The sequence below is a fragment of the Pollicipes pollicipes genome, unplaced genomic scaffold (assembly GCF_011947565.3).
Source record: "Pollicipes pollicipes isolate AB1234 unplaced genomic scaffold, Ppol_2.1 Scaffold_3447;HRSCAF=4054_pilon_pilon_pilon, whole genome shotgun sequence".
NCBI classification, from domain to species: domain Eukaryota; kingdom Metazoa; phylum Arthropoda; class Thecostraca; order Pollicipedomorpha; family Pollicipedidae; genus Pollicipes; species Pollicipes pollicipes.
Window position 1 is genome coordinate 11,520,787 of NW_023596297.1, and position 21,569 is coordinate 11,542,355.

Consider the following 21,569-nt stretch of genomic DNA (forward strand, 5'->3'; position numbering starts at 1 on the left):
TGGAGGCACTGCACTCGCGTGACCCGACGCAGCACAGAAGCCGCGCCGCTGTCCCCCCAGCAGGGGGCTGTGTGCGGAGATTGCTATCTGCCGCCATTACATGGCGCTGAGCACGATTTTTGTGTCCTTGGTTCCGCTCAGCGCGTGCTGGCCGACAGGGCTGCTCATTTGGATGGGCTGGCGGCTGTCGCGTGGGACGCCAGTGACGCCTGCCGTCATCGTGCCAGGCAAGGCTTCCGCTACGGCTCTTATTACGGGATTATAAATCAAGACACCCAAACTATAGGTGACGAAACAGAAGCATGCCATTGAAGGTGCTTGGATCGCGTTAAAAGACATAGGAGCGGCCGAAGCTCCCGCTCCATAATGGCCCCTCTCAACATGACTTTGCGATTCTCGGAGGCTTTTGGATGCTTGGCGATGATAAATAGCTTGAGCTCAAAGTACGCGTTCAAAATGCGCCTTTCATAATAGCATGAGCGTCATGAAACTGGTGCGTTAGCGAGACGGGTGTGCTGTGTTCCGAAAGGAAAGCCAGATCAATACATTGCTTCATCTTTGAAAGTAATGGTTTGACAAGAGTGATTTTCATGGTGGGTTATATAACAGCGTCAGTCGTGCGCCCTGCCTCCCGGCAAAATTATATGCCATTTGCGCCTCTTGAAGTATGGAAGCTACGCCACAGACGTGATAGACATGGCTACTTCGCCGCCCACAAGTCCCATTACCCGCCCCCCGCCGTGAAACACCGCTGCAAACACCAGCCCATTGACACGCCTTTTTTGCCGCGGTGTTGCCAACATCGTGGTCGCACGCAGGCGGTCCATCAGTCCGACGAGTCTAAGGCGATGCTGAGATGCACCCTCTGAGCGTGGTGCATCCGCTACTGACGGGGGTTGCACCCATTCTGGAGTCATGTAGCCCTTCGGGCCGAGGGGTCCCTTACCGGTGAGGCACATCCTCGGGCGCGGCACGTTCCTGCGATGATTCATGGGATCGCACAAACAACAGCTTTTTTCATCCGTGGGTGTATCCATGTGAGCACCCGCTCCCCGTCCGTGCGGATGTACCCCTGCGGGCGGTGCCGGCGTGAGCGCCGCCCCTGCGGGCGGGGTGTAGCCGCTCGGAGCGGCGCCGGCCGCGGCGCCGCTCGTGCGGCCAGCAAGGTCAGGCTGCAGCTCGCGCGCGCGCGCCGGCGTCCCGGGCGGCGGCCGGCGCCCGCTCGTGGCGACGACAGGCGCCGCTATTTATGGAGGCCGTGTGTGGACGCCCGGCCAGCAGCTCATGAAAACTACTTTCACCCGTGTACAGCACCGATATATTGCAGTTTTTACGGGGGCGGCGGCGCGGCGCGCGCCGGCACTGTTTACGGACGCATTGTGCGGCCGCCGGCGGCATTGTGCGCCGGCGCGCGGCGCGCGGCAGAGGAGGCCGGCCGACAATGGTGGGCGCGTGCCCGGCGCGGCGCGGCCGTGCGACTCTCGCGGCTTTCTCGTCGGACGCTGGGCGCCGGATCCCATGGCGGCCGTGCGCACCGCCGCCGAGTGATCCACTTTCCTGCGCGGGGGAGGCCGGCCGCCGCTCACCGCCGGCCGGCCGGTGGTGACGGATGCCCCGCAAGAGAGACGCGCGACCCGGCGGGCTGACCCCGCCGCCGGCCGCGCGGCGCCGGCTGCCGGGGTCCGCCGTCATGACGCGCCTGGCAGTCGGACGGCGTGGCGGATCGGCCGCTTCCGTTCCGACATCTCTCCGGCGATCGGGCGTGAATCAGGCAGCCATTTTGCGGATGGGTAGTCTAATGGGGGTGATTCGAGCGCAATGATACGGCCGCCAATGGGGCCGCCACTCGGTATCCGACGAGAAAGTCGCGAGTCTCACGGGCGCGGTGGGCTGGCGACGCGATCGGTGATGAGGGTGATCGCAATGGGGTGCGTTGGCGGGCTGGAGTGTATCGATCGCCGCCATCCCGGCGACCGGCGACGACTGCGTTCTCACCGCGGCTTTCTACAGATCAGCAACGCCCTCACATGAATAATAATCTGCCGCTCTTCAGAGAAAACACACTGTCCGCGCGTTTAGCAAACCGGAGCGGCCGGGGTTTCTTCACTGGACGCCATCTGGTCTCCGAACCTGGCAATTCATTTTTATGCGGCCCATTCTTCTCAAGGTCCGTCTGCGCTGGCGGGGCCGGGCCGGCCGGCTCGCCGCTGCCGGCGGCCGCCACCACTAATTTGGGCGGCCAGGCCGGGACGGCTCTAACTGCTCGGAAAATTGCACCGTCTCGGTTTACGGCCGGCTGATGGGGCGCGGGCGGGCCGGCTGCGGGGACGCCGGTCGAAGGTCGCCGGAGTCTGACCCGCCGCCGTCATGTGTCGCCTCGCGCCGTGTGACCGACGCTCGCTCTCCGCCGGCTGCGCGTCCCGGCACTGCCCAGGGGCTCCTCACGCCGCGGCGGCCGGCCGCGCCGCCGCCGTCCTCCGTCGGCGCGGGTGCGTGTGGTGGTGCCCCGCCGGCGGCTCCCGTGCGCCGGGTGTGCCTCGTCCGACCGGCGTGGCCGAGTGCGCGGCCCCTCGTCCCTCGTTCAGAGAAGCCGACCGTATACCCCGCGTCCTGCTCCCCGACCCATGCATTCTTGGCTAGATGATCGTGGCCGGCGGCCCGGCGGGTTTGGTAAACATAGGGTTAGAGGTTTAACTGCCCGTCCGCCGGCACTTGGCAGGTACAGCTTCTGGCGCCGCGCGCTGCGCGCAGACCGCGCCGCCGGACGCTGCGCTGGTGTACAGGCTCTGACACGGCGGTGGACGCAGCCTTGGACAAGTGTCCGCGTAGCCCGGACGAAAGTCGATGACCCCCACCGCGACGAACGCAGCGGACAGGTTGCGTTTTTGAAGTTACAGGAAATGTTCCATGATGTTAATGCGCTGATAAATGAAGTCGTTCTGCGGCAGGGCCAGTTCCACGCGTGCAAACAAAAGAAAGCAAGCTGGTTCTCGCTGGGGCTGGGTTGATGGTTAGTCAGACTTCGCGGATCATGACGTGACGCCCTGTCGGCTAATGACTCGCCGGTTCGCCGTGATTCACTGGCGTAATGTTCCCCGACGTCGACCACCTGCGAGCCCGCGTCATCGCGGCCCCACTCCGCCGCTCTGCGTCCGACGCTAGGCGCTGCAGACCTGGCGGAGCGGCCGCTCGCGATCGCTCTCCGGCTCCGCCCGGCTCCCGTCTCCACTTTCTCCGCGCCCGGCAGCTGCCTGACGCGTAGTATTTTAGCTCCAGCGGGCGGCCGCAGAGGCAGCCGGCCCGCCCTCCTGTCTGCCGTATCCCAGGACGGGCGGGAGGGCGGCCGGACCCTCGGAACGCTCCGGCTGCGCCGCGCGGCGGTCGGACCGCGGCACCTCCCCAGGCCGGGAAGTCGCGGCACATCGGAGCTCGCCAGCCGGCGGTGAGTCCAGGCGCTGCTTTTCTCCCCTCGGACCGGCCGAGACGACGAGGCACTGCGGACATTACGGCAGAACGCGGCCGGCGGCTAGGGGAACTGCGGGGCGGCGGTGTGGAGCTGCGCGGGCCCACAATCAATGGGCCGTCGTCAGAAGCCGGCCAGAACCACATCAGGATGATTCGACATGGTCGCCGAGAGAAAGCGAAAACGAGCCGAACGTTCGTGGGGCTCGTGACCAGTACGGTGATTTGACATTATTTCACTCTCACGATAAATGATTTTCAAGCCGATTAAGACAACTATTTTGCAATGAAGGGAACTCTCATTTGGCTCATTAGGACAGACGTCATGCTCTTATCACTGGCTTCAAGTATGTTACGCTGGCACGTGAAGGGACCGTTCGATGTGATAAATGACCTGAATGAGGGACCGCATTCGTTTTAAAACCCGTGCATGTTACTTGGTTTTAACCCATAGCGCATAAGCATGTACAAGAAATGTTAACACGGGACACGTTCGCGAAGAACAAGCTTATTTGGTCACGTATTCTCAACGGCTGCTGTCGTGCATCTAATGCAAAATACGTTGCGTAACGTAACTACGGTGTGCTGGGTACTGCAGCCCATCATAGGAAGGTATCATCGGGTTGGTGGTACTGGTTTATGGCCTGTTGCAGTCTGCAGGCCTATCGGCACGTAACGAACTTTTGCCCTCGTCAAGCCGCGACCGTGTTATAAGGATCATGTCTACAACATCACACCAAGGCCGTCCGAGGCAGTTATTTGCATTCACGTTCGGTTGGAAGGCTTGGCTTACTGTATGTTTCGGAATAAATGATTGAAAACCAGCTCTCAACCATGGTAAACACAAGCGTACTCTTTGCCCTAGTTTCATCACAAGGGCGATGCAACATCAAGAAGCATCCTATCCATAAGGTCGTCACGATTCTCCGAACGTCAGCCAGCTGTGTAACTTCGAGCGCCCCGTCCATTAAGCTCAGCACATGGTTTTCGCTCGGCGGAGCCTGACAGCCGCCTCGGCCCGGCACGGGCAGTTTGCGGTTTGGTCACTTAATTCCAGGCCGAATTGCTCGGCGCCGGCCACTCCGGCGCATGACGACCACTGCTTTCCCGGGTGCCGTACGCCAAAGTGCCCACTTCTGAGGTTGGAACGGTCCAATCTGAAGCCGGGTGGGATAGGCCGGGCGGCGACGGCTGACGCTTACGGTCTCCGTCCGCCGGCGAACGGACGCTTCCGGCGGCGCGCGAGGCGCAGGGCCGGCTGTCCGGAGGGTCTTCAGGCTGGGTCTCCGCAGTTCTCTGGCGCCTCCGCATCGGGAGACGCGCCAGGGAGGCGACAATTGCCTCGGACGGCCGCGACCGGAGGAGAAATCTGACAACGGACAACCGGCGCCTGCGCTGCCCGCGCTGTGACGAGCCGGGTAGAGAGTGTGACATCCAACGCTAGTGGTGGAAACATCACAGACAGGGAGAGGGAGGGGGAGCTAACTCGTCACCGAGGGTCTCTCCAACGCGCCGTGGCGAGCCGTTCCGCCGGCCGGCGCCGCCTGTCACACGCTCAGCCGGCTGTGCGCCGACGCGGCTCGACTCATGTCGCCGTAACACCGGCAGCCGGCGCAGCCGCGGGAGGGGGGGGGGGGGGGGGGTGCGAGGGTCCTCCGTCTGTCAGCGCGTCTCCACCGCCGCCCAGACGATGTGCCGATAAGCTAAACTTGGCGCTCCCCGCGGCGGGTTCGCGGCCGGCCGGCGCGCTCCCCGCGGAAAGATAACCCTGCGATAGGCGGCGGCGAGCGGTGGCGTCGGCGGTGGCGGCGGTGGCGGCGGTGGCGGCGGCAGCCTTGCGTGCGGCCGCCGCCTTAGAGCCCATCTCAATGCCATCTGACGCCGGCTGCAGCGCGGCGCGCCGGCGCGCGCGCTCAGGGCCCGCCCGATTGTTTTCGGCGAGGCCCGGCGCGGCGCGCCCGGTCGCCGTGCCTTCCGGGCCGCCGAGCGCGTAAGGCTGCCGCCCGGCGCGACGCTGTTTTTCGTCATTGCTATCAAGGCCACGCGGCTTTGTCGGGCGCCGGCTAATGGACCCGTCTTGTATCTGTACCGTCGGGTAGAATGCATTAATGAGCGCGGCCTGGCGGCGGATGAGAGACGGCCGCCGTGCGTCGGCCGCTCGCGCGCGGCCGCGTCCCCTGGCGGCGACGGCTTGCCACCCACCAAGCGTCACCGGCCGCGTCTTTCTCACAGTAAAAAACAGCGTAACAAGCGCTGGTCCTTGTCAAGTGGGACCCGCGCGCCGCACTGAAACAAATAAGTCATTATTGGCGGCGGTGGGACGGCGGCCGGCGCGACAGCGGAGCCGGTGCGGCTCGGCGGCGGCCGGACCGTGCTTATTAGCGGTGCCGGCCGCGTGTGCGGCCCGGACGCGCCCAGGCCGAGCCGCGGTGATTACTGCCGGCCGCCTGATGCCCGGCTTGCATGCCGACTGTCATTACACGCGGCGCGGCGCGGCGCGGCGCGGTGGCGAGCGGCGGCGCGGCGGCGCGGCGCAGCGCCGCAAACGACGCACACGCACGGGCGGCGCGCGGCGCTTCGGCGAAGTAGCCGGTGCGGGCGGCGGCGGCGCGCCCCGGTGACGCCGCGGCGGCGGCCGGCGAGCACCCGGGCCGACTCATGCCGCCGCCGCCGCCGCCGCGTTCCACGAACGTGCTCTGGGCGGCCGGCCTTCCGCGGCGGCCGGCGCGCCCCGTCATTACGTCTGCTCGGTCGGCCGAGAGGGCGCCCGAGCCGCGGCCGCCGGCACGCCATCGCCGCCCCGTTGCCATGGCCACGGCCGAACGGGCCGAGGGCGGCCGGCTGCGAGAGGCGGCGGCCGCGGCCGCCGCGCCGGCAGACGACCTCCGGGGCTATTGTCTTTACAACCGCGACTTTCAAGGGAAGCTGGCCCCAGCCGCCGGACGAATTCGATCCATCGGAGGCCTTCGGTGCGGCCGCAAGAATGTCCGCTCTATTACCTTCCTCAGCGTACTCTACCGCAAAATAGCTGTTTCGGGCTTTTCGGGGAGGGCAGACGGGCCTGTCCGGTAAATGAAGGACTGGGTGGTCATGATCTAGTGAAAAGAGTAGGTTCCAGTAGACGCTTAGGCTAATGACAGCGGCTGGCCAAACTGGGATTTTCTGCCCTCGTTTCGTCCATCTGCGCTCTGCAACGGATGACGAATAGCCGTCAAAGTTCATTGACCTCGGCCGACCGGCTTTGGCTTTGTGCCTGTTCGGGTCGTTACTTGGTCGGTTTATGTGCGCCATGCTGAGATTTTAAAGCCGACAAAGTATGACTGCTGCGTTTGCGTGACACGAGTACGCGGAAGCATGCCAGCTGCACATTTCGGCCGGGGTTGACCGCGCACCTTTCGCTTCCCGGAATGTCCCCCCTCCCCGCCACCGTCCCGTCCACTCACCAAACTGCCCCGGAGCGACGCAGGCCCGCCCCTGACGCCTGCAGCGCTGCCGTCCCTCGCTGCCGATGCCAGCCTGGCGTGCTGCAGAGCGGCTCGAACCGGTGCGTGCAACCCGGGGCCGCCCGATCTCCGGCACGGCGCCGCCACCGCCCGCCCGGGCAGCCGCCGAACGGGAGCGTTTACGAGGCGGAGGCCGGCCCCTCGGCCGCTTTACGGCCGGGCGCGACTGCACCAATGATCCGCGCGTTACTGCCGGCGCGACGACACTGTAATCGCGACCATCCGGCCGCCAACGACTTGTCGGCGCGGCGCCGGCGGCGGCCGGGGACACTCGCCGCGCCCGGCTCGTGCCGCGCGCGCCGCTGTGAATCAATGGAGAGGCCGGGGTGCCGGCCGTGCAGCGCCGAAGGAGCGGCACGTCAGCCCGCCGCCGCGCGTCGGCGCTTGCAGGGCGCCGGCATGCGATTGTGTGGGGTCCCGCCGTCGACGAGCGGTGTCTGGCGTTCAGGCGACAGTTCGAGAGCGAGTGACGCGAGCGAGCGTGCTGCGGCTCTCGCCGCTTTGTGTTTCTCTTCGCGCTTGTTTATGCGGCGCGGGCGATGAGAGACGCGTCCGCGATCTCCGGCTGGATCTGGAGACGAGCAGGGACAGTGCCAGGCTCGTGGGGTGGGGGAACGGGGACAGCGCCTGTGTCGGCGGGTCGACAGCCGCCCGTGGGTGGTCAAGTGTCGCCCGCGCCTACGACTGGCCCAGTGCCCCAGCTCGCGAGCCGCCACCCCCGCGCCCCTGGCCTCGCCCCTGCCCAGCCCGTCCGACCCATCGCGCCGCGCCGTCCGGCCCTTTTGTTTTGGTGTCGGTGCTCCAGAGCTCCCGGCCCCGGGGCCAGCACCGTTTGACTAATGGGCTTCCAAAAGCATTTTTGATATAATCCATCCGTTACTCTTTAATCGGACAGGGTGGCCGCGAGGTGTGAGAACGCCGACGCCCGTCTGACGGCGCGGACGCGCCGGCAGCTGACGTGCCCCGGCGGTGGCGGACGCCCGGGTGACGGGCTCCGGGACAGGGGGGGGGGGGGGGGGGCAGTGGCCGGAGCAGCGGCCGGAGCGGCGGCCGGCCGGGTCGGCGCGATCCGCGTCACCCAGCAGCGGCGCCGCGCCGTCCGCAGACGCAGCTGGCGCCGCGGCCGGCCACCGCGAACCGGCCAAAGAAGCGCGCCGCGAGCCGCCGCGCGGCGCAAGAACGGCGCGGGAGCGGCCGGCCCGGGCACGCGGTGGCGGCCATCGGCCTCACGGAGCATGCTGCCGGTAGCCGGGCCACGCCGCCGCCCGCCCGCGCCCGCCGTGGCGCCCGAAGTCCTAGGTGACGACGGCGGCGCGCCGGGATGGTGCCAACACATGGCCGTGGGCGTCGGCCCCCCGGCCCCGTGCCGGAGCGCCGCGTCATGGAGTCGGTGACCACGGGTGGACCCGGTCCGTCGCCCGACCGGCCCTCGCTCCACACTTGGCCGGGAATTTATTCATGCGCGGCGAACGAGGCGGCCGCCGCGCTCGGCCAGGACGGGAAGATTAATTTCGCCGATCCGGGCCGGCGGGAGGAGAGCCGACTCAGGAATCCCGGCTAATACGCACCCCTCGCTGCGCGCTTGTCTTCCGCTGAGATTGCATACGGCCAGGCCATTAATCACACATTTTTAAGAATGGATCGTCGGGCGACGGCCACCGGCCGACGGCCGCTGCTCTCCACTCGTCACGGCTGCCCGGCGAGGCGCGAGACCATTAAGATGAGAGCCGACCCGGCCGCTTTACAGCGCAGCTGTCGCGTCCCGCGGCCGCCGTTTGTCCGGCGACGCTCTCGGGTTGCGCGGTCGTCTCTCAAACGCTCTGGTGACGCTGGGCCTGACGAGGCAATTGCCGCGGCGGCCGCGCCGGGACGGCCGCCGCGGGCCAGAGCCGAGGTGATGGCGACTCGCGTCCGGGGCTAGTGTTCAGCCCGGAATAGGCGTCGTCCTCACGGCCGGCTCAGGAAGACCAAACGACGTCGCCGGCAGCAGCTGGCGTCGTAAAGTTCTTCGGAGACCTTCCAGGAACACTAAACTCCTTTACAGCCATCCTACAAGCAATTAAGCTGTAAATTGGACGATCGCGTCTATTGTGCAACTGAAAAAGTTTTTTTGTCCGCGCCATTTAATGTTCGCCTTCTAAAACCGCGCCGCGCCGGCCGGCCGTGAGCGGCGCGGCGACGTCTCCATCACGCCGCGTTCGCCGCCGGTGCCGTCTCTGGCGCGCCGCCCGCCGTCCCGGGCCGGGCTTGAGTGGCGCCGATTGGCCCCAGCGTGTATCACCGCTCCACTTCTGGGACACGTAGGCGGGGGCGAGGCGATGGGAACGACCGCCGGGAACTGTGTCAGCCGCCATCGTCACACGCACCGGCGCTAAGTGGGCGGCGCCGCCGGCCACGCCCGCGGCCGAGATGTCTCCGCGGCCGGGGGCGCGATGTCTCTGTCGCGATGGAGCATTACGCTCCCCTGGATGGCAGTAGATGCGTCGAGGCCGTACTACATTATGTCCCGGTGATTGGTGACCCAATGTTTCGCGGTCGGGGACGCACTGCCTTGTAGCTGGCGACATCCTGTCTCGAAGTTCGAGATGCACCGACGCATGGGTGGGGTTGGGCTGCGCTCCTGACTAGGGCCAGGCCCGTGTCGCTGCTAGCCAGTGCCAGGAGCGGAAATTCCTCAGCCGTGGAGACAGGTGTTTGGGGTCCGGCGCCAATGCGGTGCACCGATGAACAGTGGGTCGCTCAGACCCCATATGAAGCTAGAGAGTAACGGGGTCATATTCTCCAATAGGCCACACCGGGCAGGTTTGTGTAAAATATGTAGTCCAGCGGGCAATGCCCACTGTGCAAACACACGCACAGGCGTATTGTCTACCGCGAATAATACTGGGGAGATGAAAACAGTGAAATAGATGTAGCTTTGAAGCATTGAGGAGACGACATGAAAAAATGAACTGCGCGTCTTTGATGCGGAAGTTCAAACAATGCGATTTCAGAGAGCCCATTGAGTAAGATGATGCCCAGTCATGGCCCCGATTTCACACCGATCACGCCAAAATAAGATGACGTATCGCACTCCCTGAAACACTTACATCTCAGCACCCAAGCATCTAAGCACATAAACATCACCCACAAACATCATCATTATCATAAGCAAGCCGTTTGATTTTCATGATTTCGACGCCATCCCCGCACGAGGGCGATGCATCTGATCCAGATCACTTACGAGTACTCGTCTTTGACAGGTGTCGGCCACGGACCCGGACTGCGGGGTCAACGCCCAGGTCAACTACAGCATCGGCCATGGCTTCAAGAAGCTGGGGTCGTTCAGCATCCAGCCGGAAACGGGCGACATCTGCATCTTGTCGCCGCTCGACCATGAAAATCGGGCCATCTACGAGTTCCCCGTGGTCGCCATGGATCGAGGTGAGAAAGCTGTTCTCCGTGGTCGCCGCGGCCGGTGAGGGGTCTCATTTTCCTGCGGTCTGGCCGGAAGTCGTCTTCAGTCCCCTGAAGGCATGGCTCATGATGTGAGTGGTGCTGAATTTCCAGCTGCCGGCATTGTTAACGACAGGCACGAGCTTCCTGTGACAGCCGCAGACATGATGTGCCTATGACTTTCCCGTTGTCACGGTTACGGCGAATCCGAGTTTCCTATGGTCGTTATGGTTACCGAGAGGTCTGGGTTTCCAATGGTCGTTACGGTTACCGGGAGGCCTGCGTCGCCTGCGGTCGCCATGGCCGTACGTGGTCAGGATTTGGGTCCGAGCGCCACGGACTGGCCGGCCGGCCTTCCTCCGTTGAACCCCATTAAAAGGCGATTAGGTGAGAGGAACAGTCTAATAGGGCCTAATGACTATCAGGGCGCGGGACTATCGCGGCCGGTGCGGCAGACGCTGGTCCGAACGACGCGCAGCATCCGCGGGAGGGTGACTGATGGCCGTCACCGCACACGTCCCCGCTCCAGTCGGTGCGAGGGGACACCGGGCACCCTCGGGTCATCCGCGGGAGGGTGACTGATGGCCGTCACCGCACACGTCCCCGCTCCAGTCGGTGCGAGGGGACACCGGACACCCTCGGGTCATCCGCGGGAGGGTGACTGATGGCCGTCACAGCGTACGCCCCCGCTCCAGTCGGTGGGAGGGGACACCGGGCACCCTCGTGTCATCCGTGGGAGGATGACTGACGGCCATCACCGCTCACGTCACCGCCCCAGTCGGTGGGAGGGGACACCGGGCACCCTCGTGTCATCCGTGGGAGGATGACTGACGGCCATCACCGCTCACGTCACCGCCCCAGTCGGTGAGAGGGGACACCGGGCACCCTCGGGTCATCCGCGGGAGGGTGACTGATGGCCATCACCGCACACGTCACCGCCCCAGTCGGTGGGAGGGGATACCGGGCACCCTCGGGTCATCCGCGGGAGGGTGACTGATGGCCGTCACCGCACACGTCCCCGCCCCAGTCGGTGGGAGGGGATACCGGGCACCCTCGGGTCATCCGCGGGAGGGTGACTGACGGCCATCACCGCACACGTCCCCGCCCCAGTCGGTGGGAGGGGATACCGGGCATCCTCGGGTCATTTGGCCTGCTTAACTTCGCGCAGTAAATCGAAGAAAAGATGTTCGGAACTGGACCATAAGACTTCCCCGGATTTTCGAGGCTCCTTTGACGTCCTTGCACCACGTTGCCCGCTGTAATTCTGCCTATGGAGCACAGTCCAGGTTCGGCCACGCCGCTGGCCGTGCCGGAACGACGCCATTGGTCACGAACCCAGCAAATCGGGCGGAGGGGAGACTGGAGAGAGAGCCGTTTGCGTCCCGGTCCCTAATCTGGCCCTCTATGAACTGGTTTATATTCATGACGGCCGCGCGCGTGCGCGTAGGCCAGGCAGGTGTGTATATCTGTCACTTTTTCAACCGTCCGGGCCAGTTGAAAGTAAAATAGATGCGTTGTTTTTAACGTGGTAGGCGGTCCTCGGGCCGCAGCATAACTCGCACTCTCTCTCGGCACGGCGGATCAAGTGCGCTGCGCTGCCCCCGGCCGGCCAAGCCCGGGGTTAAACCCCGCCTCGGAAAACAAATCGTCCGCGCTAGAGTTGCATCACCACGGAACAGCGCACGAAATGGTCCACATCGCGGCTCATGGATCTCGCTCCGGCGGGCCGCCGTGCTCGAAAGGGGGGGGGGGAGGGGGCAGGCGCTGGTCAGCCGCGGGCGCTGCCTCGGCGCAGCCGGCCGGCCAGCGCTGGGCGACGGTCTCATCTGGGGCTAGCGCCGGACTCATCGCTCAAAGTTAGCGCTGTCATCCGGAGCCCGTCCATCAGCTCCGCCCTCGCGCCGCGGGGTGGTCCCCAGCGCTTGGCGGCGACGCTCAGGGCCGGCCCGCCCCGGCCGTCGGCGAGTCCTCCGGCGGTCCCACGCCGGGACGGGCGGACCCGCAGCCGACGGCGGGTCCTCCGCCGGTCCCACGCCGGGACGGGCGGACCCGTGGCCGGCGGTGGATCCTCGGCCGGGCCCACGCCGGGACGGGCGGACCTGCAGCCGGCGATGGGTTCTCAGCCGGGCCCACGCCGGGACGGGCGGACCCGCAGCGGACGGCGGACCGGGCGGCACGACCGCAGCCGTCCCGTTCCGTCGTCGCGCCGCGCGCCCGAACGTCAGATCGGTCCACCGCAGAAGCCGTCAGATCGGTGAAACTCGTCTCGTTAGCCGCTCGCCGATGGATTCGCCCCAGTTCGGCCGGCGTGTCTGTCGGCCGGCGCAGGACGGCGGCGGCCTCGGCCGCTGTCGGCGCCGCCTCCCACAGGGTCACGGGTCAACAATTAATGACGGAATCAGCGCGCTCGCCCTCCTCCTGCGCGTCGCGACCGCGTCGGCCGACCGGCGCGAACAAAGGCCGGTGCCGGCTCTGGCCCCCGGATGTTTACGGAACCGCCGACAAACCGGCGACGACCCGGCGCCCGGTCACGTGGGCGCCGGTGCCCGGCGTGCGTGACGTCACGTGACCGGCGGCGCGGCCGCCGGCGACATCGGCGAGCCCGCCCAGCTAATGGCCGGCCCCGGCAGAGGCGGCGGCAGCGCCGCTCGGCGACGGGGCGACTGCGAGGGCACGGGGCGGCCGCCGGCGGGGTCACGGCCGGGCTCGGCGGCAGACCCAGACCCAGATCCGGCCTGTCGTAGGGGGCGGTCGAATCGCACGGTGCGGGAGGCCGGGTCTGGTGGGCAGTTTCCGAATGCTGGGTGTAACGGTCACAGTTTGTCTGCTTCTTTGCTGGAACTTGAGATTCACAGTTGTGCGTCTAGTTGCCGGATGGGTCCGGTCAGAACCTCACCGTCCGGCTGTCCGGCGGGATGTCGGATCTCGCGGTTTCATCGAATGACGTGGCGCGGCACCTCCCGAACACCCCGCGCCACGATGTCTAGTCTCACGGTCACGCGGCGTGACGTTCGTGTAGCCAATGCCTGACTGCTGGTCTGTATGTGTCTGTGCGAGCAAGTGTATGTGTGTATGTCTGTGTGCCCCTGTGTCTCTGTATTCTACCCTTTTTCTGTGCGTTTGTGCGGGCTATGACATTAAGCGTCGCATCTTGGCCTGTGTTGCGCGTGCATGTGAGTCTGCTCACTCCTGCGCTTATCTGCCTGCGTTTGTATCTTTGTTCCCTGTCACGGGCACCTTTTGCCCGTACCCCACCGCGCCACTGCCTGACACCGCCTCTGTCTGCCGCACTGCGCCGCCGACTGGCGCCGCCTCTGGCCGTGTGGATGGACGCCCGCCCGATCACGCCCCCCGAGGACATAAATAAGATGGCGGCCGGCCGGGCGGCGCGCGCCGGGCCGGGAGGGAACCTGCTGGGCCCGCCTCTGACGGCTCGCGGGGAGCGGTCCGGTCCGCGCCGATCTGGACCGGTGTCCACCCGGTCCCTGGCGGACGTGGGCAACGTCCAGGCCCTTCCAGCGAGCTGGAACGGTATTCCGGAGCCTGGGGCGAGGCGCTGACGCGCCGCGCCAGGTGCCGAAGACGGCGGCCGTCCTGCGAGGGCTGGCTCGGTGAGGCTCCAGCTCGCGCTCCGATCTACCGAGGCCGCCGTCCTGCGTGGTGAGGCCGTCACCGGACTCGCGACGAACGCCGGATGCCGTGACGCGTGACAGCAGCCGGTGGGAGGTGGCAGCCAAAGCAGCTCGGCCGTCGCCCGGCGGCGCGGCCGACATTCCGGTGTTCTGCGCCCGCCGGCCGCCGACCGCGCCAAACACGCACTCGCAGAGGCACGTACGCCGTCCGAAATAGCAGCCAACACGTTACGCTGAGTCGACCAAAGTGCTCGTTTGGGGTTGCCCATTACGCAAATGGTCGGCGAGCTGGGCTAAACGCTCGCAGACTGCCGTCTCGCCGGCCGTTTTCTGCAAGGTTTGCCGAACGCATGGCGCCACCGCTGCTTCGAGGCTGTGGCCGGACAATGGCGCTTCGTGCCGGACAGCGCAGACTCGGGCGGGTCGGACATCTGCGCCATCAGAACTATGCGCGCTGTGATGGGTATGACACTGTCTACGGAGTCCGCTGCCCTTCACACATTTTCCTCCAAGCCCCGGATGACTGACGGCCGCCACATGACCGATTCAGCCGAGACTGGTCCAGCTCGACCCAACCCGACCCAACCCGACCCGACCCGACCCGACCCGACCCGGTCCGACCCGACCCGGTCCGGTGCGGCGACACCCGGTCCACGGCCGGCGCGGCGCCGGGCGCGCCGTGCCGGCGAAATGGGCAGCCGGCCGAGGTGGGGACCGGCCATTCTCCTCGGCCGTTTTTGTGCCGGCCGGCGACCGTTTTTCGGCTCCTCTCCCACCTCGCCGCGCACGCAAGCGGCGACAGAGAGAAATGGGCCAAACCAGAAGTATTTATAGAGCCGGACGGTCGCCGGCGTACACGTGATATTGATCTCTGTGGCCTGCGCTGCGACAGTCTTTTTGCTGCACGCCTGATTGATGCCGTACATTACACTGCACTCTCCAAAAATGGTGCGCACTTGTGCAGCGCTGACGGACGGGGCTGGAGTGGCGGCCGTCCGCCCGCGCGGCTCAGCCGGGGGTTGGCACCTCGCTCGTCGCCCCGCCTCCTCGTCGGCTCGCTCCGGCCAGTGGTCGCCGTCCGCCGGCGCCTCTGTGACATCAGCGGCGCTCGTCGCGGGCGCCTGTGCCGGCTGGCCGCTGGTCGGCGCGGCGGCACCGGCCCCGTGTGCCGCCGCTCCGCAGCGGCGTCAGGGTGTGCCCGTCCTGCCGCGGTCCGAGAGCGGCGTCGGCGCCAGCAGCCGCCCTACATCCGCCCCTGCTCGAACGGCTTACAGGCGGACGCCGGGATTACCTGAAACGCAAGGGAGGAATTGAATGGTCGAGTATCCGGACAAAAGGACTGAAAGGAAATCCACCATTATCCGGCCGGGCTGGCGCGGCCAATTATGTTCGCATCCTACCCTGCTCGTCGGCCATGTTGTGCCACAAAAAGCGACAAATAGCGACAGGTGATCATTAACCTGGACGGCGCGGCTGTATAGGCAAGCAACGGGGTGATATTGTTCATATTTTTGTCGCGGTTTCTTCTAGTGGCCACGTCGCGAGCGCATCATGCCCGGTGAATAATAAACACGTGGCGAGGCTTTCACAATGGACTGATGGGCGGACTGCGGTGGCGGACGCGGCTTTTTCGTCGTCGCGTTGCCTACATTGTGCTCTCGTCTCGCGGCGCCGCTGTAAAACAAGGTGACGCACCTGACCCGGCCCGGCCGCCGGACGCATGCCGGCCGTGTTCTCGGGTGTGTAAGCGCCCCCCGTCGGGTGGCCCGGATGTGGCGCGCCGGCGTCGCCATGGCAACGGAGCGGCGCCACTCTGCAGCCATCGGCTCGGCGAGCCGACAGGCGACGGCCTCCTGCTTGACTTGCAGATGGGACGGGCATTGGCATGAAACGAATTCGGTTTCGTCGCGCTTAGATTTTTGCACCCACTTATGGTGAGCGACACGAGGCTTCTTTTACAGCTGAGCCATGCAACGGTCGCGCCGCAGCGGCGAGGGCACACCGTGTGGCGCCGCACGGAGCTGCATAGGCGTTTCCTACATGCATTTGAGCTTGTGGTTTTCTGGTCCTTCGCTGGAATTAGCAGCGCCCCTACGTGGTCAGCCGTCCTTCGATGTTGTAAAAGAGTTTGATGATGGTGCCGAGCGCACACGACGGATACCCGAATGCACACGATTTCCAGTTATGTATGTGAGTGGAAAGGCATATGGCTCGAGAGAGGGTAGGCTGCCGTTTGCATGACGGATGTTCCGAAAGGGGCAGATTGGAAAGGCAAGGACAGAAGACCGAAGATACGTCACCGCCTTACATAACCGAGCTTTTGACGATGACAAATGCTTGATCCTCGACGGCTTATGACAGACGAAGAGGCATGACTGGTGCTCCAGCCTGAGCGGCCAAAGAATACAAACATGCCGGTGTATACTGGTAGGCGTGTACGCATGGCTCAAGTAAATGCACCGTTCTTGTCATCACAATCACGGCGGATGTTCGGGACTGCATAGCATTCGCTCGACTAGTCTCCACCTTTCCGCCTCCAAGGTGTCTGACCCGTTAACGAAGTTTCTTGAACGCGCCGGCGCCTGTACCTGCGACAGCCTTCTATGCGCGGCGTACACCCATGGTGATGCACGCATGCTGGGAAAGAACTCACCAATCGCAAGCACGAGCCAACATGGTCTTCCCACCCCATGCTGTAGTGTTTCCCTCGTGCATGCCCAAACGGTGTTCTTGACGGCCGCTGACGCCCCTCGCTCCGTGCCCGCAGGCGGTCTGAGCACGACAGCTATGGTCAAGGTGCAGGTGGGCGACGTGAACGACAACCGACCCACCTTCTACCCGCGCCAGTACAATGTCAGCCTGCGCGAGGACCAGGCGCGCACGGCGCCCGTCGTCGTCGTCGTCGCCACCGACCCCGACTCGGCGCTCAACGGCCGCATCCGCTACGGCATCGTGCGCGGCAACGGCGAGGGCCTGTTCAGGATCGACGCCGAGTCCGGGGAGGTGAGAGCGTCCGGTCCTGCCTGTACTGAGAGGGACGCCTACAGTGTCTGGTCTCGCCTGCTCTGAGAGGGACGCCTCCAGCGTCCGGTCCTGTCTGCTCTGAGAGGGACGCCTCCAGCATCCGGTCACGCCTGCTCTGAGAGGGACGCCTCCAGCGTCCGGTCCTGTCTGCTCTGAGAGGGACGCCTCCAGCATCCGGTCCCGCCTGCTCTGAGAGGGTTGCCTCCAGCATCCGGTGGCGATAGGGAGGGGGGGGGGGGGGTATTGCCGGCTGTTGATTCGGTCTTTAGAAAACGGAAATGACTGGAGAATCGTGATAGAGTCAGGAATGCTCCGCGCCTTTGTTTGCGTGCACGCTTTGTTCCGCCGCAAGCCCCACATACTGGCGAACTCTTCCTGCCACAGGCCTCACCCAAACCCATCCGCTGCACGAGATCCTCTCGGCGCAGGCTCTTCCGCCACGAGCCCCATGCCAAAGCCAGAGCCCCGCCTGCCGCGAGACCTTGCCCTCCCATCGACGGGGTGCGCTGGCTGACCGGCCCGCGTCGCCCCGACAGGTGTTTGTGACGCGCCCGCCGGCAAAGTCACGGACCATGCACCACCTGATGGTGGAGGCCACCGACGGCGGCGGCCTGAAGTCGCTGGTGAACGCCGAGGTGGCGCTCAGCGTCATCGACACGCGCCAGCAGCCGCCCATCTTCGAGCGCGCCCGCTACCTCTACGCGGTGCGCGAGGACGCGCCGCCGGGCTCGCTGGTCGGCGCCGTGCGCGCCACCTCGCGGCAGAAAGGTCAGTTGTGCCGCTCTGCTGCTGGGCGCGGGTTCGGCGTGTTCCAGCCGCAGCGGCCTTGTTTGGCTCACTTTTGATTGTTGTGGCTCGTTGAAATTCGAGCGATGCCATCGCGTACAAAAAGCCGCCGTGTTTTAAGCGTTTAGTGATTATTAGCCGCTAGAACAATAGCTATTGTCGTCATGGTCCGCCCAACATTTCGCTTTCTGTTGTGCCACGCGAATTCCGAGCAGCGCCGGTCCGGCTCCCGGTCTCATTAACAACACTTTGACGACTTTAATGGGTTTGGGATCGAAAAATTAAATCGTTCCGATCTGCAAATGCCCGGTCCGTGTTCATGTCCGTTTTATGGCGATGTTATGGCGGTGTGGCCCCGCGTGCTGGTGCATCACGTCGTCATGCTGAGTCGAGCCGCTTTTGGCGGCAACTGCCAAGTCTGCACCCTGACGATCAGAAACGATATGCGCACTGGCCTCTGGGTTGAGCTGCTCCGAGTATTCATGGGCCTCTGAGGAAAACGGTGACTCCACGACCGGAATGGAGGTCCACGGCACAGCCATGTTGAGCGACTCCATCACCAGCCAACAGTGCACCAAACAATCGCATCCTGTTCCCGGACAATGGGCAAAAAGGGCGTCCCTATTGGACCTACCAGCACACTTTGTCACGCGGTGCGGTGTTTAGCGGCTTGCGGCCGGCGGGGAGCCACGCTCTCTTGATTGCGATGTCCGTAAAGGCCGGGCGTCTCTCCACGCCCAGTACAGTGCTGCGACAGAGTGCCATCGGGCCTTCTATGTACGGAAATGGCCAGCTGACACTGACACTGCAAGCTAGCCGCACTGCCGCATCACTGAATGCTGAACCGCGCTCCGAAGGGCGAGCACAGAACTGCAACCCTGGGATTATTTGGCAACGTATAGACGCTTTGCATATCTGGCAAATCGCCGACAGGTGAGTGGTAGGCGAAGCGTATCTCATCACAGTGCTGACGCCGGTATGGCGGGCGGGCCGCAAGACTGATGGCCGGCGAGCGACCACGCCGCGAGAGGGGAGAAAGGCGGGCAGAGGCGCCGACAAGGCTGCTGCCCACTGCGCGCCCGGCTGCACTGACCTGAGCCCGGTGACGTTGATTGGCCCCGTCTGGCGTGACGTCACGGGAGCTCTCGCGGCCGTCAGCGGCCTGAGCGCTGATGGTGGCCTGCGACCTCAGCCCCCGCCGCCGGCGTTTCAGGCGGTGCGGTGCGGTACAGCATCTACTCGGGCGACCCCGACGGCGCCTTCTCGATCGACGCGCAGACGGGCGCCATCACGACGGCGGCGCGGCTGGACCACGAGCAGCACACGTTTGTCCTGCTGAACGTGCAGGCCATGTCGGGCCAGCCGCCCACCTTCGGCCACAGTCAGGTCAGTCTCCGGCAGTCCGGCAGTCAGGCGCGTCAGTCAGGTCAGTCTCCGGCAGGACGGGGTCTCTGGTCAAGTCAGGTCAGTCTCCGGCAGTGCCGGGTCTCTGGTCAAGTCAAGCCAGTCTCCGGCAGGCTGAGTCCCTGGTCAAGTCAGGTCAGTCTCCGGCAGTGCAGGGTCCCTGTTCAAGTCAGGTTAGTCTCCGACAGGGCAGGGTCTCTGGTAAGTCAGGTCAGTCTCCGGCAGAACGGGCTCTTTGGTCAGGTCAGGCCAGTCTCCGGCAGGGCAGGGTGTCTGGTCAAGTCAGGTCAGTCTCCGGCAGGACGGGGTCCCTGGTCAAGTCAGATCAGTCTCCGGCAGGGCAGGGTCTCTGGTCAAGTCAAGCCAGTCTCCGACAGGCTCAAGTCTCTGGTAAACTCAAGTCAAGTCAGTCTCCGACAGTCCGGCTCGTCAGGCGGTGCGGCAGCAGTTTGTCACGCTGTGGCGTTGTTGGTATGCAGGGATCGCCGGTGTTTCTCGTATTGGCGTCGGTGGGGTCAACGGATTAAATACACGGGCCGTTGTCAGTTTGTTGATGGACATTGCCTGGTTTGACCTCGATGGGCTGCCGACCAACTCGTTCTGGTCATATCTGTTAAAACGTCGACTTAATGTGTGGCCTGTCGTTTTACAAGTCGCCATCTACCGACGAGTGCATTCCTGAGGTTTCCCTTTCATAGCCTTATCGTATTCCTATGTTCTTCCCCACATTCATAACAAAATTCTTGCATGAATAGCAGACGCTCGTCGAGGGCGCCGTTTTGTTTCACACCCCCTGCGAACACCCCCGGACGGCCGGCCACTGTCCGCCGGACGTCCTGCCCCCCCCCCCCCCTCCCTCCCCCTCCCTCCCTTCTCCGTGGCGGCGGACTGCCAACCCTTTCGCGCCGCCTGCCGACGCGCTGTTGTTTCGAAACCGATTGTCTCGCTCATCCGTGGGCCACCGCTGACGAGGTGATTAATTAAGATTACCGCTGCACCTTGCAGGCAATGGCACTGCCGGCGCTTTGTCTCTGCGGTCGGACCGGCTGGGCCAGCCACGGCCGCGGGCCAGCTCGTCAGCTCGAGCGCGATCAGCGAGCGCAGCCCGCGCCAGTTCGAGTCTGACCCCGTCCCTCCCCCGGCAGGTGAACGTGACCATCGGCGACGTGAATGACTTCGCGCCCGAGTTCGACGCGCTCGAGGCGACGCTCTCGCTGCCGGAGAACGCCGAGCTGCGCACGGCCATCTACGCCGCGCACGCGCGCGACTTCGACTCGGGCGAGAACGGGCGCGTGCGCTACCGGCTGCTGCGCAACCCGGACGGCGTGTTCGCGGTGAGCGCGCGCGACGGCACGCTCTCGCTGGCCAAGCCCGTCGACTACGAGAAGCGGCGCACGTACGAGCTGGTGATCGCCGCCACGGACATGGGCTCGCCGCCGCTCTCGGCCAACCTCACGCTGCGCATCGACGTGCAGGACTTCAACGACAACACGCCGGAGTTCGAGCGCGATGAGTATGAGGTGGCCGTGCGCGAGGACCTCGAGGTGAACGCACAGGTGCTGCAGGTGACGGCCACGGACGCCGACACAGGCAACAACGCCCGCCTCACGTACCGGCTGGTCGAATCCCCCGGCAAGCTGTTCGGCATCTTCCCCAACAGCGGCTGGGTGTACCTGCGCGGCCAGCTGGACCGCGAGGCGGCCGACGAGTACCGGCTCACCGTGCAGGTCACCGACAACGGTACGCCAGCGCGTAGCGCCCGCTCGCGCGCCCTCGTACGCGTGCTCGACGTCAACGACCACGCGCCCGAGTTCAGCAGCGAGGCGTACGAGTTCGCCGTGTCGGAGAACCTGCGCGCGGGCACGCCGGTCGGCTCGCTGGCGGCCACCGACCGCGACCTGGGCGCCAACGCCTCGCTCCGCTACAGCCTGAACCCCACCAACGGCAGCTTCCAGGTGGACCCGCGCACCGGTGAGTACGCGCGCGTCTGGCGGCGCAGCAGGAGGCGAGGCGGCGTGTGGCCAAGCGATGTGATTCAGCACCGTCACGCTCGTTGTTGTGTGAGATGACAAGAACCAGCGGCTGCTCTCGTCCTAGTATGGAGCCGCCGGCACTTATTCCCCATCATGCACACTCGTTGAATTACCACCTGCATTACACCAAATTACCTTTGATCAGTGTCGTGCGCACTACATTAAAAGCTTCCCGCTCTTTGCGATCGCCGGCCGTCCAGCGGCGACAGCTCACAAACCGGCCGCGCGTTGCCGTGAACCGCCAGCTACAGCCGACAGGCGTCCGCTGACGAGCCTAAGCCAGCGCTGTC

At 65.1% G+C, this 21,569-nt stretch overlaps 1 protein-coding gene across 1 annotated transcript in view; it reads left to right on the forward strand.

The window, feature by feature from the left end:
• The window catches only part of LOC119091400 (protein dachsous), a 56,842-nt gene that overhangs the window by 14,363 nt on the left and 20,910 nt on the right, over positions 1-21,569 (forward strand). The window contains exons 3-7 of the mRNA XM_037214179.1: positions 10,208-10,388; positions 16,800-17,035; positions 17,593-17,824; positions 19,056-19,228; positions 20,392-21,217. Coding sequence (XP_037070074.1) covers positions 10,208-10,388; positions 16,800-17,035; positions 17,593-17,824; positions 19,056-19,228; positions 20,392-21,217 — 1,648 coding nt within the window. The remainder of the gene's footprint in view (positions 1-10,207; positions 10,389-16,799; positions 17,036-17,592; positions 17,825-19,055; positions 19,229-20,391; positions 21,218-21,569) is intronic.